Below are 23331 nucleotides of genomic sequence, written 5' to 3' on the forward strand. Positions count from 1 at the left end.
AAAAGAAAATAAGAAATTCATTTGAGATCTCGTATCCTGAACTTACTCCTAAGGCAAGTGTTAATACAAGATTCAAAAGTTTTGAATCTGTTGCGATTGCCACCACACCCGGTATAAATAAACGCTCGGCACGTTTGATGCTCCTCATCAAAGTAAAATCGTCTCGTTGTACCGGTCGTGCAAGATCCACTATCAACAGGCTCTTTACAGATCGCTGTACCATCATTATAAAATATGATTTATATTAATGACAAAAACATTATCATCATAAAAATAAACCACTTGAAGTAAATCGTCGTTCGAGAGAAAATATTAAGGAGATATACATACACAAATTCGAAACACTGGTGTCGTTTCCGGGAGGCACAGGTTCTTCATGATGTACGCAAATTGACTCGCACTCAGAAATTGTACTGAATCTGTTAGCATTGCCATCGCATCCTCCATAAATAAATTCACGACAAGTACGTGAATTTGGTTCATAATAATATTTGCGGAAAGCACCTCTGCATGGACCAGAGTCCACAGAGAGATTACACATATCTAAAAAAATAAAAAGAAAAAAAACAAGAGCATTAGGTCAATTAAATCATGTTAATTAATTTTTTAAAAAAGTTGTTTTATAAAATAGATAAGTAGTATAATAAAAGAATAAAAGATAAAGACACAATCTTTAGAATTAAATTTTTCATGTAACACGGTTAAAATTACCATTTGGTAACGCAAATAAAACTTATCACAATTTACCTTGTCCATGGAATTTTCCGCAAAGTCGCTCGCATTGTTCTTCAGTCTGAAATTTGTTGGCATTTCCACCGCATCCACCATAAATAAACGCTTGGCACAACTGATGCTGGGCATCGTAGTAATACGCGGTAATGCTATTATCGCAATTGCCAGAATCGACTGGCGCCATGCAAATTGTACTCTTCTCCCCTTTAATTATCGGACTAGTCGTGTCTGGTGCTGAAGTAATTTCCACAGGCATCCGTCGCCTACACTTTCTTTCGCAAGATTCTACATCCTGGAAACGATTCTTATTGCCTTGACAGCCGCTGTATTCAAATTCGTAGCAAGAATCAGTGCGTCTGTCGTAGTAGAATTGTTTCACGAAACCGCTGCAAGGACCGATAACTTGTGGCAGGATACAAGGATCTGAAATTTTTAATAATTTTCTTTAGATATTTATCGATCTTCTAAAACTCTAATAAAATTAAATAAAAATTAAATTAATTACTAGTTTTTAATGACAAAAATTAGTTTAAATGGTTTTAATTTTTTTTATTTTGCAGCTTTTACAGTTTACGTACCTTGAACTTCTCCGCAGCGATATTCGCACTCTTCGCGAGTATTGAAATTGTTGCCATTACTCTGACAGCCACCGTATCGGAACTGCTTACAAACGCCATCACGACTGTCGTAGAACCATTTGATTTGATTTTCGGAGCAGGGTCCATGCTCGTCGGGCAGGAAACAGAGTTCTATTCGATAATAGATAAATAGTGGTACCGTTATTTACGAACAATTTCTAAAGTCATTAGAAATGTTACCTAGTCGGAACTCGATTTGTCCCGGTAAAGACGATGTGGTGCTGGCTATTTCACACCTGTTGACACAGTCGTGTTCGGTCACGAAATTATTCTCATTCCCGCCGCATCCACCGTAATAGAACTGTCGGCAGTGTTGCTCATAGGAATCGTAGTACCATCGTTGAGTGTAGTTGTGACATTCTCCCAAGAGAGCGGGTAGAAGGCAGATATCTTGTTCTGTATTTATAAATTTAGGATTTATGTTTTATGCAAAAAATTATTTTAATTAAAAGCAGATAAGTTTTTAGTTTCTTTATTAATATGTTAATAAATTTTGAAAGCTGTGAAACAAATTTTTGCATTATAAAATTTGTGAAAATTATAGAAAAAGAGAAAATCATCGCAAACCCTTTTCATAATTTTTTTTAAATTATAATAAAGATAAATGATGTTAAAAGGACATAAGAAAAATAAAATCTTACCCATTTTAGGTGGACAATCAAACTCGCATGCGTCTCTAGATGCAAAATTATTTTTATTGCCATTACAACCAGTGTAATAGAATGGCATGCAGCGATTCTCTGATTGATCAAAGTACCATCGAGATTGCTTCTCCATGCATGTACCCTCGGCCCGTGGCAAAGTGCAAATATCTGTTAATCGCATTAATTATTATATCATGCAATTAGAAATTTTAATTAATCCAACTCCAATTATTTCGCTGTGGTAAATTAATATTTGACGTTAGTTCAAATTTAGTTTAAATTCAAAACACTTTCACCGTCACATTAATACACACGCACATACATACATACATACACACACGTATAAAACTAAAAAAAATTGTTATATAACTTATAAAATAAAATATATAAATAATATATAATATTTTATATTAAAAAATCTTATTATATAAAAAATAAAAAAAATTTTTATCTATATTGTGTTGGACGAGATTGTGCAAGCGTGCATACAAAATAAAAATTGTGCGAGTTCTAATGCGCAATTATAACTTATGTGATTGTGCTCTATGTCAATCTTTTATCACTGCCGATATATAAGACATATAATAATAAATTGATGCTAATCTACACTATTTTCAGTTACCATCACCTGTGAATTAAATATGTTCTGATAAAACAACACTGATGCTTTCTCGAAATCGAGCATTGGGCATTTCTGTCAGATTGCGCGTGATGTTACCACGAAGCGATTAAGCTTTTTTTTTTCTTTCCTCATTTTATACCTTGCGAGGGACAACGTTGCTGGCAGGCAGCAAAAGTACGGAATCTATTGGCGTTGCCTTTACAACCGCCGTAAACAAATTGGTTACAAGTGCCACGCTCGACATCGTAATACCAACGCAATGCCGAGCCCGGACAAGGTCCGAGATCTTTCTTCATAGCGCATACATCAGACAGTTTTACTGCAAAAGTTCGTCCATCACTATACAATAAAGTCGTTAAGAAACGACTGAACACCTAATATCGGTGGCAAACTAATTTTAAATAAGTCCAGCACACTTACAAGAATGCTATCCATTCTTGATATTCATGCTCCATTTATGTGCCGAGCAATCTTAGAATGCTTTCGTTACAATATTTTTTTTAATTAAAATTAAATATTATTAAAAGTTAATTAAATTTTATTTCGTACAAAAGCAATAAAATAAAAAATACCATACCTTTTCTTCGACCAGGCTGTAAGCACTGTTGATGGCAAGCGATTTCTGTCGGGAAGTTGTTGTCGTTTGCTTTGCAACCACCGTATACGAATTGTTCGCAAGTTTGAGATTCTCGATTGAAGTACCATTTTGTGAAATTGCCTGCACAAGGACCTGGCTCTTTCGACTGTTCGCAAGGATCTGCATAAAATTTAAATGACAAATTTACAACTGTTAATTGTTTAATTAATGTGGAAGTTCTTTTAAACCTAATATTGCTTACCGATGTCATCTGGAGTGACACAAAGTTTTTCGCACTCTTCTCTCGTTTTAAACTTGTTAGCATTGCCGAGACAACCACCATAAACAAATTGACCACATTGCTTCCTGTTAGAATCGTAATACCACGTTGGATGGTATCCTTCGCAAGGACCAGCAATTTTCGGCAAAAAGCAGGCAGCTAAAAATATAATTAAATAATATTAAATAAAATATTAAAAATATATAATATTAAAAAAAAAAAAAATTAAATAAAAATAAAAATTTATTGCTTGAATGTTAATTTTTAACTTTTTAACAAAGCAATATATTAAATATTATATTAACAATGTATTTATTAAATACCTTTTCCTTTTGGTTGAACGCAAACTTCTTTGCATTCCTCTTGTGTTTTGAATCGATTATCGTTACCCTCACAGCCTCCGTACCAGAATCTCGAGCAACCACCGTAATCGGTATCATAAAACCATTTGACCGTAAAGTCTCGGCAAGAACCTCTGTCCTTCTTCAAACCACATGCGGTACCAGGTGTTGAAGGTACTGTGAGACAACCTTCAAAGTTCTCCCCTTGAGCTTCCTCAATTCCGTCCGGACAACATCCGTATTGCGATGCATCGCAGGTGCATCCCGCAAAGTTTGGTCCTTTAGCCGGCGTTCTGCCATCGGAGCAGCATTTATATTGCGTGTTCTCGCATCCGCAACCTATAAACAGTATATAATACATTATACACAGCATATTAAATTGCTATTTACATTTTTTTTTTTTTTAATTTAAGAGCTTGAGTTGCTCAACAATATATTTTTATAATATTTGACAATTGTATGCAGATTGCGATTACCTTGACCATGAGAGCCTTTAGCAATAGTGATGCCATCAGAACAGCATCCGAACTGGTAAGTGTAGCATGGACATCCCTCGAAATTAGGTCCGTTAGCAGGAGTGAACCGATTCGGGCAGCAACCGTGAGGTGTGTATTGACAGCCACAGCCTTCATTGCTCGGTCCACGAGCTGCCGTCGAATTATCCGGACAACAACCAAATCTCGTGTACTGGCAGCCGCAGCCGTAGAAGTTTGGTCCACGAGCTGGCAGAATGTTATCTGGACAGCACTTGTACGGGGTCGATAAGCAGCAGCCTTCATTGTTTGGTCCGTGCGCTGGCGTTACTCTATCTTCGCAGCATCCGTAAGCACTGTCATAGCATGGCATACGACAACCATAGTTATCCGGTCCGAGAGCTATGGAAACAATAACGGCATTAAATAGTAATAACTTAGAATAATTCACAGATTTATTTCAATATTTCTTAATTATTCATTCAATCGATTAATTTTTTTTTTATTTAATAAAGTATGTAAATAATTAACGATTTTCAAAGTCAATTATTCAAAAAAAAAAATATAACAGTTTATTAATTATTTTGTAACCAACCCGGGGAAACTCCATCAGGGCAACATCCAAAGTAGGACGCGTTGCAATTTTCGGAATTAATAACGCCGCATCCCTCAAAGTTAGGACCATTTGCAATGATAATACCGTCAGGACAGCAACCGAAAGTAGTGTTTGCACAATCACGTGAAAGTGGAGTTGTTATATCATATATCTCCGTTGTTTCAGTGACTTCTTCCTCGCAACCTTAATACAACAGATTCCATTGTTTTAAATATTTGAAAATACAGTGTTCGAGAAAAACGTATAATATATCATAATTAAAAAAAAATGTAAGTAAAAGAATATTATGTACATATAGTATATTTTCTTACACAGATATAAAATATAATTTATGTAATATAAAAACGAAAGACATACCTTCGCTGTTAGGACCAGAAGCGGCTTTAATATTATCTGGACAGCAACCAAACTCAGTGATATTACAACATCCTAAATTGTTCTTTCCGCTAGCTGCAGTTTCGTTATCCGGACAACATCCGAATCTACGCAATAAAATGTAGAAGCAGTTAATAAATTGTGAAACTTTCATTATATGTATAAAAATTTTTGTAACACTTTATTTAAAAAAAATAGAAAAACTAACTCTGTTTCTACACATGGTTTTTTGCATCCTTCGTAATCGTTGCCTTGAGCGGTAGTAACACCGTCGAGACAGCAACCAAAGAGCGATTCATTACAATGAGATTCGGGACAACCCTTGTTCTTACGACCAGCCGCTGGCGACACGCCATCGGGGCAGCAACCGTATCGTGTCTCGTTACATGTTTGCGGGGTCGGGCAACCTTGACCAAATGGTCCTTGAGCAGCGGTGATATTGTCGTAACAACATCCGAAAAGTGTTTTCTTGCAGCTTTTCCTTGGTTTGCATATTCGTTTCACCGTTGTTTCTGGGAAGATAGTCGTCCATATCTCTGTAACTGAAATTATAAATTAATATTAGTATCGAAGAAACTTGCATTTCATTATTCGAGATAACCTACTGTGAGTTTTTTCGGTAAGATCAGTTTCTTCACTGATCGTTGAGGATGTAATTTCCGTTTCACCAGATACTGTTGTCTCTTCGAAAGACGATGTCGCAGCTGACGACTCAGTCGTCTCGCCTGATAAAGTTGTTGCGCTCGATTCAGTCATACCTGACTCTGTAGTCTCTGTAATTTCCGTTTTTGTGAAAACTGTACTCTCACTGGATTCTGTTGCAACTGATTCAACACTTGAGGTAAATTCGCTAGATTCTGAAGTCAATCCAGATTCTGTCGTCAGTTCGGATTCTCCTGTCTTAGCCGATTCTGTGCTAATGTCAGACTCAGTGGTTTCTCCTAATTCTGTGGTTTCGATTATTTCACTACTGATACTTTCTGTTTCTCCCGTAGTCTCATCCACTGATCCTGATACCGTAGTTATTACGCCGGTACTTTGTTCCTCAGAATTAAAATCGTACTCGCCTTGTACATTTAATACAGTCGTTGGTTGAGAAACTATCGTTGATGTTTCACTTGTTGCTTCTGCGAAATATCATTTATAAAATACATTTTATATATATTTATCTTAAGTTTTAATAATAAAAATAAAAAAATTACAATATTTTAATATTTTTATTTATATTAAATTAACAATATAAAGTGTAAAACACTTACCAGAAGTGATATCGCTTTCTGTTGTTTCCGTAACTGTGGTTTCTGTCTCTGAGGATACCGTACTCGGTGTAGATTCCGTAGACTCGGTTGTATCTGTGGATTCAGTAGTTGGTGTTGTTTCAGTCTCTGTCGAATCCGTCGTTTCGGTATTCGTCGTTTCGGTATTTGTCGTTTCTGTTTCTGTAGATTCTTCAGTCGAAGAAATTGTGCTGTCGATCGATTCGCTTGTTACGTCATCCGACACAGTTGTCACATCACTGGACTCGATCGAACTTTTACTGACAGTTGAGTCAGTATTTACACTGAACTCCGTTATTTTTAATTCTGCATTAAAAACATTAATATAAAGCAAATTAGCATATTAAAATTGTATCATAATAACTTAAATTTAATATTATTTCAGATAATGGTTTTCTTCTATTTTTAACTATGTATAATAAATATTTGACTAACTTGTAGTGTCGGAAGTTTGAGTGAATTCATCTGTAGATGCGCTCTCGCCGGATCCTTCTTCGATAGTTGTTCCAGATCCTTCGAGCGTTATGTCAGTTCCTTCGGTGATATCCGACGATTCAGTTACTTCTGTTCCAAACTCGGTCGTGCCAGTTTTACCTTCCGTTGTGATTCCGCTAACCGGACTCTCGCTCTTTTCCTCAGTGGATTCGGTTTCGATAGTACTGCCGGTGAAAAAGCCGGTATCAAACATAGTAAAACCTTCGTCGCCGCTACCTTCGCCACTGCCCAAATCGGAGGGTGATATGTCGCCTCTCGTGGAGTCGCTGAACATAGTGTCATAAGTGTCGCCCTCGGTGAATTGCGAACTTATAGTTGTTGCTTCTGATTCTTTGGTATCTTTGTCTTTTGTCACTTTCTGAAAAAAAAAAAATAAGATTCCGAGCTTTAATGTTGCAACCATCTTGGCAAGACGTAAGAAAGTCTCATTATTAAATCGTTCCGTGCGTAAGAAAAAATTGATTTGATTCGCGAATCCGAGACAACTCTTTGAAACTGTAAAATAGTAAGAAACGAAGTTATAAAGTAACTCAGTCGCACCTAATATTTAATTAAGTGCGCGACCCAGTTTTACATACCCCGGCAGGAAGACTGAGATCAACAGCGGCTACACCTTCTTCCTCTTCCTCCTCTTCTTCCTCGCAATCTTCCTCCTCCGGTTCGGTCGTTTTCTCCTCATCCATCGGTGTTACACCTGCATTCAGAAAAATAATAAAGGATCATTTAATCTCTATTTATCGTTGGCTAGCTTCGAAAGCACATCAGAAATTTAACTTTTCTCGCTGCAGAAAACAAGAGATATGTTATTCACGGTGGGTGATTCGCGTTGCCCTTTAGAATGTGGTAAGTGTTAAGACATTTGAGAATTTAATACCACAAACCTCATTATTTTCACGCCTGCTGTTCAAGGCATATTCAATATTTTATGCTCGTGGCCTATAATGAAAAGGTTTATGTCACAATAAATCACGTACTCGGCGTTATGACAAAGCAGATATTAATACATCTTTTTTTTTCTCCAATCATGGAAATAACAACAATATATTTAAGAGATTTTCGAAAAAACCGAGATAGAATTACACAATAGAATTTATTTTCTAAATAAGGCACTTTAAAAAATGTGTATTAATATATGTAATATGTAATAAGTTCTATAAATATAAATTACAGATTTATTACTAATATAAACCTTTTTTTATTTTCTTTTATTATTAGTTAAAAAAAATATTTTTTTTCTTTATGCTGGTATTATTTATTTTATAACTAAGTACATGTATATTAAATATTAAATTATTTTATTTAACATATAAAAACTAAACTCTTACCTTCTTCACAGGGTTGATCATTGCATTTTTCGGTAGAAAACATGATGTTATCAGCATTGCACTGGCTCACAGGCGCGGTCTTGTTGTCTTGCATGCAAATTACTTTGCGAGTCATGTCGCCACCGCCACACGGTTTTGAACACTGAAACATATTGCAATGTGATCGATGTCATTGATTTTGAGAAAATAAACAAATTTGAATTATAATGAAAACCGTAACAGATCAGTTTTACTAAAACAATATCAATTAATTGTATTTTAAAACAAATGTTGTATAATTTAAGAAATAAATTAATCAAGAATAAAGACAGACCTCGCTCCAAGGCCCTGCAAACCATTCGCCTTTGCACGGTTCTTCAGCAGTACAGTTTTTAGTATCTTCGAATTTCTTTTCAGGAACGCAATTGTCGTCGGAAACTTTCTTCACAATATCATCGCTAAAAGTGCCGCAGAACACTTTGCGCGTTTGAATACCGTTTCCGCATTGTGCTGAACACTATAAAAATATTAATAAAACTGTATGGAATATATAAATAAAATTAATTTTAACATCATAACTTTATTAAAAGCACCGATAGAAATATTAAATTTATAATTACTATTTTTTACCTCACTCCACTGCGAGGTAAACCATTGAAAATCGCAATTTTTTGTTTTTTCGCAGTCCCTTTCTAATTCTGGCTTCTTGTCTGCATCACACAGATCATCTGCGTAAACTGTGCCATCTTGAGTAGCGCAATGGGCTATTCGGGTTTCTTTAACGAGATCACATTTTTCCTCGCACTAGCAAGAAAAGTTCTCAAATTACATCTGTTTGTTCGTAAACTTTAAAAAGCGTAAGGGTAATTTTGATAAATTTATTATGCAATAAAAAGTTATTTTTATAACTCACTCCGCTCCACTCCGAGGCAACCCAATCGAGACCGGCGCATGGTCTCAGCTCGCAATCCTTTTCACGCTCGGGCGTTTCCGTTGCACATGCCTCGTCTTCCAACACTTGGATTTTCCCATCTACTTTCTTGTAACACGTGACTACCCTCGTTTGCTTACCAGGTCCGCATATATGATCGCACTAAAAAAAAATGTATTTTTCTTACGGCAATCATAATCGTATAATCTAATATCATCGTGCATAATAATGCGATAACGTACAGGCTTCCAGGGTCCTTCATGCCACAACGGACAGTCTACGTCTTTGTTGCATTCTTGCTTAGTAAGTCCTTTCGGTCCCACCCTTTCCAAACATTGAGAATCATCCACCACGGAAGCTCTTCCACCCGAGATGACCTGCTCACATTTGATCTCTCTGGTCTGCTCGCCCCCTTCGCCGCAATGTTTAGTGCAATTTGACCACGGCCCTTCTACCCAGTTAGGCGGGCACGGTTCTTCGCTACAGCTTTGAGTGTCAGCCGGTTCCAACTGTGGATCGCATAAATTTTCATCCACTGGCTGATTATCGCGTCTCCGCACACAAGCCACTCTTCTCGATTGGTAGCCTTAAAAGATAAATAAAGCGTTAAACGAACTCGTCTTCATTCGAGAATAATTGTTACTTACTAAAGTTCGATTAAATAATTTCTTAGTGTAACGCTCTTACACGTTATCGACAAAAAGGCGGGCAATTACAATTAGGTTATCTATATATCTTTACTCGCGCCTTGCTACAGCCAGACTGACTCTCCTCTCGCGTTGCCTAGCAACGTACATTTGTTACACCGCCTCTCGTCGGTAATCACGTGCTCGCGCACGCGCTACATTAATATTACAAAATCGAAAATTTAAATTTTAAGGATTTAAATGAACGGATATTAAATCAAAAGTTTTGTAATACCTCCACCGCAACTGACGCTGCAACTTGAAAATTCATCGATTACCCAAGTATAACTATCCGGATCTGTATGAGGAGAGAACTTTTTCGGTATGCTGTATTCATAATGCACTCCTACATTGCGGTCTTGGTACAACAACTGTGAAAGAAAGGATTCTTCGTTGAATATATTTTTCGCTTTGAATATTTCAGTGGTAATAAAAAATACTGATGTACGAACCACGACATAAATCGGTTCGTTTGTCGGTCCTAGAGCAGTGATGGTATCAGGTGCTGCAAATCCTTGAGGATCTCTAGCGTAATGAAAAGTTGTGCCGGAAAAGCGCAAACTGCGCGGAAAGTCTATTCTCCAATTGCCATTCAAATAGTAATGCCCGGTTGTGTTGCGTATAGCTAATTAATAATTTTTAAAATTAAAAATAATAAATTGTTGAACAACGTAAATACATATCGCGGTTATTTCACTTTTCCATATTTATATAAGTATTTTATAATTACCTAAATAATTGTTAGACGGATATCTTTCTTTTATAACAATATTTGTCGCACCCTCGGGAATAAGTAAAATATCAATGTAACCTAGAAGAATTTTTTTTTTATTGCAAATAAAAAAATCGGTGATTAATTAAACCGCGCAGTATCGATTGTACAGTAATAATTTTAGCCGTATGTTGTAAATAAGTTGTCACAAAAAATATATTAATCTTATTTGTAAATAATAATTAAGGAAAATTACACACCCACTTGAAGATCGTCTGTGTCAAATACACCGGTAACGGTATTGCAATCTGAGCCATCGCCACCGCATTCCCTACACGCATCTTCCTTTGCATCACTGCCCAGCATCATATCGCACCCAACATGCTATCCGAAACAATATTTTAAATTTTACTACAATTAGTCTATTACTCGATGCGAGTATGCGACTGAAAGTTTATCATCTTAAATAAAAATATTCGGCAGTATTCTTTAGTCAGCCATAAATTTGTAATGGATTAATATATTTACCATGCATTTTCCTTTTACGCAAACGTCGTTCTTTTCGGATTCGCAAGGAGTGCCGTCAGCCACAGCGACTTTATGCCTGTAGAAAAATCGCTCACCTCGCGGCATGCAATTTAGCTCGCATTTATTAGGACTTCCAGTGTACGGAATCCAACTGTTGAAAATAAACAGCATCTAATTAATAATAAATTATTACTCGGCTTAATTTGTTGATTGATTATTTATTTAGTATTATTTTAATTTTGTTAAGTACGTTTTATATATTAATAAATAGCAGATTTTACATAACGACATTTTTCAATCCTTTTTTAATATTTAATTCAGGCACAAAGGAAAAAAGGTATCTAACGTAATGTCCTCCATTAGAAAACGGAATAAGCGGCTGTGGATTACAGAGCAAACAGGCGGATTATTAAGTGATGTCAAAGATTACAAAGAATTCCATCGTCGTCTCGACTATTCCAAGTCCGAGCACCGATCATAAATCACCGTCACGGTGCAACAATAATCTTGTTTCATGAATTCGACGGAGTTTCCAATTGAGTGAGCATTGATAATCATGATGTCAGTTATAAGAAGGAAAAAGAAAAAAAAAAAAATACTCACTCGTAATAAACTCCTTCGAAAGGTACGCTGTTAAATTCCGCGCATTGTTCCGCACGAAAATCAGTCGATTCGCCAGGACATTCCTACAAATAAATATAATATAATTAAGGATCACTTGAATGGTCCACGAGCGTGACGATTCTTTGCCACCTCGTCTTCCACCTCACCAAGCCTTACAACTTTCCTTAGCAGTTTTTCTTACAATAATTTGCACACTCGCTATTACTCTTATTCTCGCAGGACACGTTACTCGACTCTAACTCTATTGCTCGGCTACACACAACGGAGAAGCTAACACACGTGTGTTTGAGCATCATTGAGAGAAAAACGTTTCATTACAGTGTGAAGGTACTGTTGGGACTGAAGGGAAGAAAAATATTGCTCGATGGCAAAAGGGTCTTTGTTAAAGGATCAGCGTCCCTATTTTTCGACTAGCAGGTTTTTTTTTTGTTACATCGATTTAACTTTCAAATATTTTATCTCATTATTATAAATCATCACATCACTTTCTTGACATTATACATTGCTGTAGTAAAAATAAAAAACTTGCACAAGTTTTTCAATATACAATAAATTTTGTATCGTCATCTTTTTATTGTGTTTTTTTACCAATCAATCGTAACGATCGAAGACTATATGTATACTTGTAAATATTGCTGATTAATATTTATATGATGTCAAAATTCGGTAATTTGGTAATTTTAGTAACAATATTGATAGGTTTCGAAGTTTTATTAATGTTTAATACGATGAAATAAATGAGCGTGTGTTGTCATGCTATTTCATGAATGGTCCGTGAAAATGAAATGACCCAGAAATGGACGGGAGGCAGATCTGTGGGGCAGGTAATGTCGATAAATCGAGTGGAACCCTAGCAAAAAACGAAGAAAAGATACTCCGGCGGGACCGGTACCACGCACGAGGATACAGCACAAAATTTATGGTGAGAGATTTCTTGCGAATGGAATGAAACGCGAGTAAAAGGGTGGTGAGGCAACAGGGTGGCCTAAAATAGTAAAGGATATAGAAAGAGAGGGACGGTGAGAAGTTTTGGAAATAATCATTAATTTATAAGTAATTACTTCGAGACTGCGTTATACCGATTGATATCGAATGGTATTTCTAGCTGTCGGAATTACTTAAATTTATTACTTTAGATTAGATTTAGAAGTAGCATGTTATTTATAATAACTGACAATGAGGTGTAATTATTTTAAGAAGTAGAGATGTCAATAGCATGTGTCGCAAAAGATATACATACATATAGCGGTATAGTTGCTATTTGTTGTAATTAGCGTCTAGCTCTAACGAAGTTAATACTTGGGGAGTCAATGCCGCGTCAATAGACTTCCGTGTTCTTGAATCTTTTGAAATTCATCGCACAAACAGACTTTTTACAGAGAAAAATACTCTAATAAATACAGAATTGTTAATATTATGTTTAAATTATCTAATAATATTATGTAATAAATTTCCAGAAATTTTAAATATAGTATTCGAACGTTACGTTTGCATTTCATTAAACGTTTCAATACATTCTGTCAACTCAAACTGCGAAGTGATAGATAGATTCCCGTTGTGTCAGTTTCAAAACATTTACATAATATTCTCCTAGCCTTATTAATTGTGGAGCAGCAGGACGTTGTATTTTTCTATAAATAATTTTTATTAAAGTAACGTTAAAAATTTACTGATATAAACGATTAAATAAATTGCAAACTAATCATAATTTTCTGCACCAATAAATTATCACCATAATAAAATTAATAATTATATTATTTTATATATACACATATGTATGTATAATTAACAATAACCCTAAAATTTTTAATACAAAAAAAAACTACTTAATTAATTTTAGTCAGTTTACTGATGAAAGTAATTAAAAAGCGTATCACACGTCTGTCCCAAGGTCTCTTGATAGTCTGTCAGACTACTCGATCTATTAAAGCACATCGTATAAATCACTAGCTGTTACAAGGCAATTAATCAAGTTCCTGATTGTGTTTGACTTGTTTGTAGTATTCCCACGATAAAATCCTTTTTAAATTTTCAACTAAAAATATCATCTCGTGGAAAATAACACAAATAATCGTATCTAGTTTATTATATGCAGATAAAATAATTATAAGTTGTTAATAATTTTTCGTACTTACTTGAATGTTGCACGAGAAGAATCTTCTAGGTGCACCCGTACACCTATCGTGACCACTGTCACTGAAACAATGTCGAATAAATACCATATTACTTTAATAATAAATTAAAAAATTGTATCAAAAAAAAAAATATCCAGAAATGACTTGTAATATTCTACGCGAGGGTAAAAGTTCCTCCGGAAAGAACAAGATTAAGAGATTACGACTTCAATAAAATTCCGCAGTATCTTGGTAAGTGCTGCTTACTTATTTCGCACGGAGGTCCAATATTAAAAAATTTATCTTCCTAAAGTAGATATCTCTTTTTGCTTGATAAAATTTTTAAAACGAGATTTCAAGATTTGTTTAAATTATGTAGTTACCATGCACTGTCGTTCAAATAATACGTTCTCTTCGCGATTTATGCATTCGAATGACTTACGACACAATATTTAATTTGAGAAGCTCGATACGATGCGCGCAGTAGGCTTTTACGTTACAATTATCTCTCGTTATATTATTTCTAAGACGATACCCATGCTGTATCATTAGAAGTCCCATCTTTGCTGGCACTGGCGCAATATCAATCATCGATCGGTTACTCTCGTGATTTCCTACTTTACGCGTAATCACGGCGCGTTGAAACCAACTTTAATTGCGCTTTTGCGATGGGAAATTGTGAGAATTTTCCGGAGATACCGTGACGTCGGGAGACGTGTAAGTGCCTACGATTAATCTTCCCTTAGTTTCGAGATAAGGAGGATTTACGGCGGATCTGTTACGTTGGCGTGTGCTAGGAGAAAAGTTTCGTTGATTTATCCTAAATTTAATCGCGGTAGACATACGACGTGCTGTAAAAAAATTTCGTCTGACGTTTTTATACATATCACGTTTGAATATCATTGTGATTTGCCACTATATCGAAATAAAATTTTCGACTGCCGCTACAGTTTGAAAGAATATCTCTTTAATAATTATATTTTTTCAACAACTACTAAATTCTGTATCTTGTATAAAATATAATTCGTAATGCTTTAATTTTATACAAGTTTTCCAATTTGCCATTTATACGATATTACACTAATAATACATATCCATTGTAGATCGTAACTTGATTAAATTCTTTGCAAGTTTATGTCCGCCTTGGTTAAATCTCAATCCAATTGAGCATTCCATTGTAGAAAATTCTAAGAATAAGCAAGAAAAGCAACGAAGTCGAATAATTTCTTTTGAATAAATTTAACAAGGAATAAACTTTAAGCTTTATTACAAATTCGAGTAAACGATACGTATAGTTACTTGATAATTACACGACAGCTAATGTATATTAATAATTACAATTTTTGTACTATAAATACAAACGATAGTGAACGAAATAAATGTAAAAATTTGTCAAGAATAATAATGACTCACTCTATATCGAGACACTGTCTGGTCTGATGAGCAACTCCGCCACCGCAAGAGCGCGAACAGGAACTGGGTGTCGACCATGGTCCCCAGTTGCCTCTCTCGGGCTCATCCGTGTCTAGGATGAAGTTGCTGGGCAAATAACTTTCGCCGTGTTGTCGGCGATGCCTCCCGTGTCTTAATTTTATATGATGCTACAACAAAATCACGAGAAATAAATTTATAACGCGCCTACGTTTTCTCGCTTTATGTCGCGCCGCATCGTCGTGCATCGAGTGAGTTCACAGATAACGCGAGGTCGCAACCGGGGTCGCGAAAAAGATGTGGCCTGCCGTGAGAACGTAAGTACGAAGGGAACATTTCGTGTTAAGTGCCCCCTTGTTCACCTGCAACCTCCGCCTCCAAAGAACCCATCCGTACGACGCGACGTACAGTTAAGCTTCGTGGGTAACAATAGTACTTGTATGGGTTGCGCCGTATGGGGCACTTTAATCCCTCAAAATGGAAACAGCTCACGCACACATACCGCATGTGATACATATTTTTTTTTTTTTAATATTATACATTTCTTAACTACACATCTACTAATTCATTTACATTTTTTTTTCTTGTAAAAGAATTAAAACTAATTTATTATTTAATTTTCGTACTTTATCTAATCTTGATAGATAGTAAATGCACGTTTTTTGTTTTAGCTATTGCTGTAGAGTGTAAAAAAAAAAAAGAAAACCAAAGAAAAGTGGCTCTTTGAATGACTAGATTTTTTCGCAAGTATTCAAATCAGTTAACGATCATCGATTGAAAAGTGCATGTGTAATTTCCAATGAAATTATCAGCTGCCTCGTTCGGACTTTTGCTAGATACTTAATGTTCCCTCTGTTTAACGTTGCTTTCACTCGTAAACGATAGTTTCCTATAATTGAACGCGCTATCAAGTACAAGCGTTGCTCGAACGATGTTTTGCTGGGCTGCTTGGTTATTGATTTCTAATGGGCCATTTGTAAGTTGTGTGAAAATTTATTATCTACAAGAAACGAAACATTATGTCCAGTATTATTAATTATTTCACGACAAAGATATTGAGAAGAAAATTAAATTCACGACATAAGCCAGACAAAGAGAACAGATTCTTAACAAGCAGATAAACTCATTTTAGCAATATGAATTTCAAGAAACACCACTGCGATGTTGCAGGAACGCAAAATTGGCGGAATTATTTTTTAAGATTCTTTAGCGTCTGTAACGATCACTTAACTTAGATTAGCCACGCAGTCTCGTCGGGATTGCATTGATAAAGGCAAAAAGCCTCTATGAGTCACTGAGCTTTCCTTTTCTCGTCGTGCCGCGTTTAATAATCTTATTGTCGACTCTCGAGAACATATTTGACGTAATTCGTGCGCGTACATTTATTTCACGTGATCAAAAACCACGAGCTTTGTAAAAACAAATCCTCTGAAAATTTTTTATCAAATTATTTCTTTTAAATTTGAAATTGATATATTTAAAAAAATGCAATAGTCTGCAATAAAAAATACTGGATTAACGAATACGTTTAGAAAAACAAAAGGGAAAAAAATAGGAGTTGCAGTTAGGTCCGAAGGCTATCCATAATTATTGGTTACGTCGTAATGGTTTACGGAATCTTCATGTTCCCTATTGTCTCGGGTTTCCTAGGAACAAAATGTACCAAGATAATCTGCGAGAGAGACCGGGAGGCCTTGAAACCCGAACCATCATCAGAGAGAGGGCAATAAAACCTGAGGGAATTCCGTTAAGATATGTTGAGCCCCTTGTCGCAGCTTTATTTCGGGTTTCAAAATACTTGTAATAGTTTCAATATTGCGTTATATCGCAATTATTATTTGTTTTACATATGAAAATTGTACTTACATGTTTTGCGAGAGTATCATTCACGTGTGCCGATATTATAAATATTACAAGTCCCAGCGACCTGAAAGAAAGAATATTTATTTCGCATGTGATATTTTATTACATAAAAGTCTTAATAATAATTAAAATAATTATTACAATTTTTTACATAAAATTATTCGAACCAATACACATTGCGCTGTACACGTCGCATAAATTATTTATAAAATAAATTTTGACCTAGACCTTTGACGCTGTGATTACGAGTATTACATCGCGGGAAGTTTCACTGTAAAGTGGTTCCAGGATTCCGTACGTTCGTGAATCCGACAGACACCGTTACGCGCATTGCATGGAATTATGTAAATCAAATCATGCATAATTTGATCGAGCATCGAAATAATAAAGTAGCGTGTAAAATTCAGGATTTATAAGTGATATTTGAAAACTGTATCAGAATTATGTAGATAAGATAGTCGATCTTACAAATTTTAGTTGCCTTGGCATATCTATATTATTACGACCATGAATAAATTTTTAAAATACTTTAGTCACCGTATAATGGATTATTTTTTTATTTTCACGTATTAAAATTGTAAGGCAACTTTAAATTGTAATAAAATCGACAAAGCTAGCGCAATGTCGTTAAAGCCGGTTGAAAAGAGAAAATATAAACGCGCATGTTGGCAACATAAATTGGGAGCAAGTGCAATGCCTTTGTCAACCGCAGCGGTGACGAAAATCTTGAATGAGCGTGTTTTTGCACTGTGTTGGCACGCGTCATTGCGTAAGTTCTTCGAGTGGTCGTCATTCAGGTTTGGAACGATGCCCGGAACTGCCGGTGACTCGCTATCCGGAATGGGCGAGCTCCAATATACAGGCGTCTGTTATCGGCTGGCGGGTCTAATATTCTCGTGAGAAGTGATTTATCGATTTTATCGATATCGATTTTACGCGACGGTAATTACGAGCGTTTGCACCTCGTCGCGTTTAAAGCCGACGTACAACAGTTATTCTGCATATTGAGAACTGACCTCACAACGCATTCTAATTGTTTATAATAAATATTTCTTGTTTGTGCGTTCATGCATAAACATGTTTTAATTTTCAACCTTTTGTTCAGCTAACAATTTTTAATTATTACATCAATAAAATAGTAGACTAATTAAAAGTTGGTTTGTAAAAAACATAATAACGAAAAATATTAGAAAAAAAAAAGAACGACCGATTTTTTTCTAATATTTTTAATATAATTACGGTTCAAGCGTCGAAAGTAATACTACAAGAAATGCAGTTCCTTTACAATTTAAATGTAAAAAAGTTATAAACCCTGATTTAAGATTGCGATCGCAATAAGGGGTTTCAGCTGCGAGAAATTTCTTAATAAAGTGATTTCATAAAGCGCGAACATGCAACTAGATATAGAGATATAGGAATAGCTGGAAATCGTTTAATTGGAACGTAGTTTTCAGCTGAATTGCACGCTGAATGCATACGTAGGGCTTTTTTTTTTGATAGCACAAAAACCTCGACTAATTTTACGATATCTTTTAGTTTGTTTTATCTTTTAAACGTTTGTCATGTGGAAATAATTAAATTGCCGATACCCTAAACGCAATAGCGTGATTCTAATATAATTACCAGTGCTCGATAATCAAGCTATTCAAGTTCGAAACTTCGAAAGTGTTTCTATGTTTGCGAAAATAACTTCTACCATTCAATATTGAGGAGGTGGCTTTGTCGGCATAAAGTTTCATATTGCAGTGTGTAGAAGTTACAGTTTGTAGAAATTCTAGTTATGAAATTCTCTCATAAACTTCTGAGAATGTCAATAAAATTTAGCTGCGAGAATATTCAGTTTGCAGAAATATGCAAACTGATTGGTGACGAAAGTAGGAATAATCTTAAATAAATTGTGTATGTCAAATTTTATCAACCGTAAAACAATACTGTATTGTAATTTTTTAATACGCGGTTACAGCTTGAATAAAAACAATTAAAAGTCCTGCGCGTCCCGATAAACGTCTGCGCGAACCCTCCAAGAACGAAAGAATTTAAAAAGAACAAGAGCGAAGAAATGGCTAGCGCGGAATCGTCTGGCTATACATTTCAAAAGAGCGGGAACAAGCGGCAAGCTTGGCCGATTCGACTGTGTTCTACCCACCACTACTAGTCCAAATTCTACTCAATTAGTCCGTCGTAGAGACAAAGGAACTGCCGACAGTTTTAGTAGTCGTAGCATTTCGATCTTTTTGTTCCGAGTCTCATCCGGTTTGGGGACATTGGTCGCTTGACATACTGAATAATCACAAAAGACGACGGCGTTCGCTATCACGTTCCGTCAAAAATTCTTATTTCTTCAACAATAAAACGTTTCATTTTATTGTTAAAAGAAATTTGCTTTTAAAAGCAAAGACAAAAATTTATCACCAACATGCGCTTTTAATATTACCTAGATTAAAAAAAAAAAAAAATTAAAAACATTTTATTTTGCTCCAGAGGATTTTAGTTTTTTTTTTTTTCGCAGAAGACAGAAAGTAATTGCGATGCTAATTAGCGAGAAGTAATGGCAGGATCGTTTCGCGATGTCATTCATGAGATTCGGATCCTTTTTTAAACATCATGCGGCACCTGTCGCATAATGGGTGAAAAATATTAGGTCACCCTCTTGGCGAAATGCGAAACGACGAAGCTAGACCAATATATATGACGGAACTTAGTCGCGTGGTTTCCTACGAGGGGGCTATTCGATGCAGGTCACCTGAAGCTAGTGGTTCTAAAGCAATTTGTTTTTCTTCTCCACCCAGACCTCCACAAACCGTGACCAAAGAGCTCATTTTTCTCGTATTCGTGCTGGCGTGAAACTGGCCATTTCTTCGAAGACAGTGAACAATGTTATCCGCAATTCCGTGCAGTTGCTTTCTTTACGCTTCGCACAAGGTCACATCAGAGGGAGAAGAAGATACGCGATTCAAAGATTTTTTTTTTCAAATAAATTGATATAAACATCGCGATTATAATTTGACTTATATTGGCTCGTGACGAAATTCACAGTCGATTCTTTTAATTCAATTAGACTTAATGACGAAACGTTCGTGATTTTTAGGTCGGCCTGTTGCGATCATTGTGGGATTAGGTACGCGTTTTGCGCTCCGTATGATTAATTACGACTGCCGCGGCCGGGCCAGCACCCGGCTCGTAAGTCACGACCACTTTCTCGCTAGCGTGCGAACTTTGCACCTGCGGCTAAAGTAAGAGCTTTCTACAGCCACGCAAGAGTACTGTTATATCGTGCTTGAATGAACTCGAATCCGCGGAAATCCGCCTTCGCGAATGCGTAGAGCGCCAACTAATGACGCGCACGTGCAATCGTCTTGCGCACGTGTGCACAGTGCGAACACTGTATTTCATTGATGAAATACAGTTATACGTAACTCTGTGAAACTTATGAGATACTAAACTGTGAATTATAGATCGAAATTATCTTTCTCGTCTACTTCAACTTTCTTGTTTAACGCGCCATTTAATGCTTTCGCGTGCAGGCGGTAAGAAAATTTTCGACATCTCTTACTCGATTGTGCCTCGTGCGTTTGTCGGATTTCAATTAATCGTACTTGGCGACGAAACGTTGTGCCAAAGCACTATACGGCCGCGATTACATTCGGGGATCAATACACTCGGAACATAATTCCATTTCGATATTGACCTCGATTACGCTCCGGGGAGGCGATCTTGTAGGACTCCTAATGCGATCATATCACGAAGGATTAAGCTTGCATCAAGCAAGTGGGTATCTCGAACACAACCGACGCCTCTATTGTTCCCAGAAGGATCTGCTACCAATAGTAGGCCTGAATAACAATTGCAATACCTAATTGCTCGCCCGAATATCATAGACAAATAGAACGTAAACGGATAAATTGCTTGCAAATTTACCATCTAGTTAAAAAATTCCTCCGATATTACTTTTGTAAACGATTCCAGCGTTCTAACGCGATAGATGAATACAATTTTAACACAAGGGTATTTGTGTTACAATTTGTAAAATAATGTAAAGATATTACAAGCTGCGTTCTAAAGATCATTAGCGCCCCATTAGATCAACGCATCCAATCGTATTAATTCAAAGATATTAATTATTATCGAGCGCGAGAGCGCGTTTGCGCCGTAAACTTTCCGAATGAACTTTGCACGTGTGCGCATTATTAACGGCGACATTAGAATAAATTGGAAATGGTTGTTTGCGCGACTGCGAAATTATTTTGCCCTTTTTTTATCTGATCGGGGCGCAAAGGGTTTCTATCGTGGCTTTACGCGGCGCTGTACATGCCTCCGATCATCGTCAGGCAGCAATGCTGGCACATTCCCAAGAATCAGCCCCGAGCTAGATCTTCAATCGGATAACCGGCTAATACCGAGGTTTACACTCTTTTTCGCCGACGGATAAAATAGCAATCCTCGCGGCGGGTTTGTCCGCCGCAATCCCTTTACAATCGCGGTGCCTTCGCACGGTCTAGATACTTGACCGAATCGTAGAATTATACATATATGAGATCACATCCTCGTTTCATATAATTTTGGTACGTAAAAACTGTTTTTTTTTTCTCGTTAAAAAATTATGTCAACAATATTAATTTAACGAAATACTCGATTTATCTTAGTGACGTCTAATTAAATGTGAATAAACACGTTATTCGAGTTTTTGCAACGTGTACGTATGTATGTATGTATACGTAACATGTGTGTAATCTATTAAGTAATCTATTTATAAAAAGTCTAACTCGCTGGTCCGGTAATTACCACGAGAAGATTTCTGACCCGTTTTTTTTCACGGCGAGCAGTTGTCTAGCTCGTTTATATTCTCGGCAAATTCTAACGAAGCTCGAGCGTACATTAAAAGAAATCGACGGCGGAGCTTTCATATTATTACGTCACGGCAGCATGACGGCGAGCTAAATTAACTGCGACATCTTAAACGCCGCTCGAGGCCTTAATGTGAATTCACGAAAATCTTTCTCGGCGCTTATAAAATGCAAACAATAGGATAACAATCTCGATATCTATATCGATAACTATATTTTTGTAACAAGTGCCTTGTTACGGAGCTCGACAAACGTTTTGTCGAGGGATTGGATATTATCTCTGTTGGTTGATACCTTTGTGAGGAACGCGAAACATCTGGTATGCAATTGACGGAAAGCGTTTGGCAAGGATGATTACGGTCCATCCGTGAGCTGTGGACCGCAATGTCCACAGTAATCACCCTCGATTGCAAGGTGCCGACAGTTCGGCTGAAAAAGCGATCGATTTCTCACGCGTATTCGCGAAAATTATATGGTCCGCGATCGACGTGTAAATTGCTCTTATTACGTGACGCACGTGCGTAAGATGGGATAACGGCTAAAAAGAAACTGGTTCTGCTCTTACACGACAAAAACCAAAGTGAGCTACGTCGCGAGTAGAACGAGCTGCGTTATACGTATTATAAAGATTTATTTTTTTACAACTCGCGAAAACAATTTTTTTACGTAAAATATAATACCGTATAAAAAATTCTTTTTTTAATGGCACGTACGTAAGTACGAATTTTAACGTGATTGTTTATTTTTCCTAAAACTTCAAAAACTTACAAATAGCGCGAGACACTATCGTGCCTCTTGAAATCAGTTGAGTAATTAATGGAAAATTATTTGTTTTCGAGAATCATGATTGCGTGCGCTTGCCTTGCTTGTATCCATCTATCATGACGACGTGGATACAACAGAAAGATGGTACAGCAACCGAGAGTGCATCGAAATTCTTTACGATCCGGATATTGCAAAAGTCTATAATATCCGCGTTCGTGTACCCGAGTTTTTTTTCCCCTCTGTCATTTTCCATTAAAAGGTAATGCATTAATCGTCGACGCTCAGTGCCAGATCGTTCCTTAAACGTGCAACGATACTCGCAACGGCCGGACAATACGCGAGAGCTCAAATGTTGTTTTCTCTTGCAATTACTCCCTCACAAAAATATTTTACATCGTAAGTGCATTTATGGTAAATGGGTTAATGTTATGCGCCATGCATAACTCGTCCGACGCGTGG

The 23331-nt window shown here is 36.4% G+C and overlaps 1 protein-coding gene across 3 annotated transcripts in view; it reads right to left on the reverse strand.

Annotated features, from left to right (window-relative positions):
• Ppn (proteoglycan-like sulfated glycoprotein papilin) overlaps nucleotides 1-23331 on the reverse strand; it is a 54594-nt gene that overhangs the window by 6530 nt on the left and 24733 nt on the right. For 2 of the 3 annotated variants that reach the window (XM_070671025.1, XM_070671023.1), the window contains exons 2-32: nucleotides 17267-17327; nucleotides 15383-15570; nucleotides 13991-14051; nucleotides 11835-11917; nucleotides 11232-11382; nucleotides 10964-11087; nucleotides 10722-10802; nucleotides 10444-10616; nucleotides 10227-10362; nucleotides 9548-9891; nucleotides 9288-9467; nucleotides 9005-9178; nucleotides 8709-8891; nucleotides 8396-8537; nucleotides 7649-7764; nucleotides 7011-7428; nucleotides 6558-6881; nucleotides 5904-6425; nucleotides 5507-5840; nucleotides 5281-5405; nucleotides 4903-5106; nucleotides 4311-4709; nucleotides 3817-4173; nucleotides 3476-3652; nucleotides 3214-3393; nucleotides 2012-2182; nucleotides 1551-1766; nucleotides 1311-1481; nucleotides 748-1155; nucleotides 331-543; nucleotides 47-214 (exon numbers count right to left, since the gene is read on the reverse strand). In XM_070671025.1, the coding sequence (XP_070527126.1) occupies nucleotides 47-214; nucleotides 331-543; nucleotides 748-1155; nucleotides 1311-1481; nucleotides 1551-1766; nucleotides 2012-2182; nucleotides 3214-3393; nucleotides 3476-3652; nucleotides 3817-4173; nucleotides 4311-4709; nucleotides 4903-5106; nucleotides 5281-5405; nucleotides 5507-5840; nucleotides 5904-6425; nucleotides 6558-6881; nucleotides 7011-7428; nucleotides 7649-7764; nucleotides 8396-8537; nucleotides 8709-8891; nucleotides 9005-9178; nucleotides 9288-9467; nucleotides 9548-9891; nucleotides 10227-10362; nucleotides 10444-10616; nucleotides 10722-10802; nucleotides 10964-11087; nucleotides 11232-11382; nucleotides 11835-11917; nucleotides 13991-14051; nucleotides 15383-15570; nucleotides 17267-17327 (6584 nt within the window). The remainder of the gene's footprint in view (nucleotides 1-46; nucleotides 215-330; nucleotides 544-747; nucleotides 1156-1310; nucleotides 1482-1550; nucleotides 1767-2011; nucleotides 2183-3213; nucleotides 3394-3475; nucleotides 3653-3816; nucleotides 4174-4310; nucleotides 4710-4902; nucleotides 5107-5280; nucleotides 5406-5506; nucleotides 5841-5903; nucleotides 6426-6557; nucleotides 6882-7010; nucleotides 7429-7648; nucleotides 7765-8395; nucleotides 8538-8708; nucleotides 8892-9004; nucleotides 9179-9287; nucleotides 9468-9547; nucleotides 9892-10226; nucleotides 10363-10443; nucleotides 10617-10721; nucleotides 10803-10963; nucleotides 11088-11231; nucleotides 11383-11834; nucleotides 11918-13990; nucleotides 14052-15382; nucleotides 15571-17266; nucleotides 17328-23331) is intronic. The other variant, XM_070671024.1, reaches the window with a different exon arrangement.

This window comes from Cardiocondyla obscurior, linkage group LG22 (assembly GCF_019399895.1).
Source record: "Cardiocondyla obscurior isolate alpha-2009 linkage group LG22, Cobs3.1, whole genome shotgun sequence".
NCBI classification, from domain to species: Eukaryota; Metazoa; Arthropoda; class Insecta; order Hymenoptera; family Formicidae; genus Cardiocondyla; species Cardiocondyla obscurior.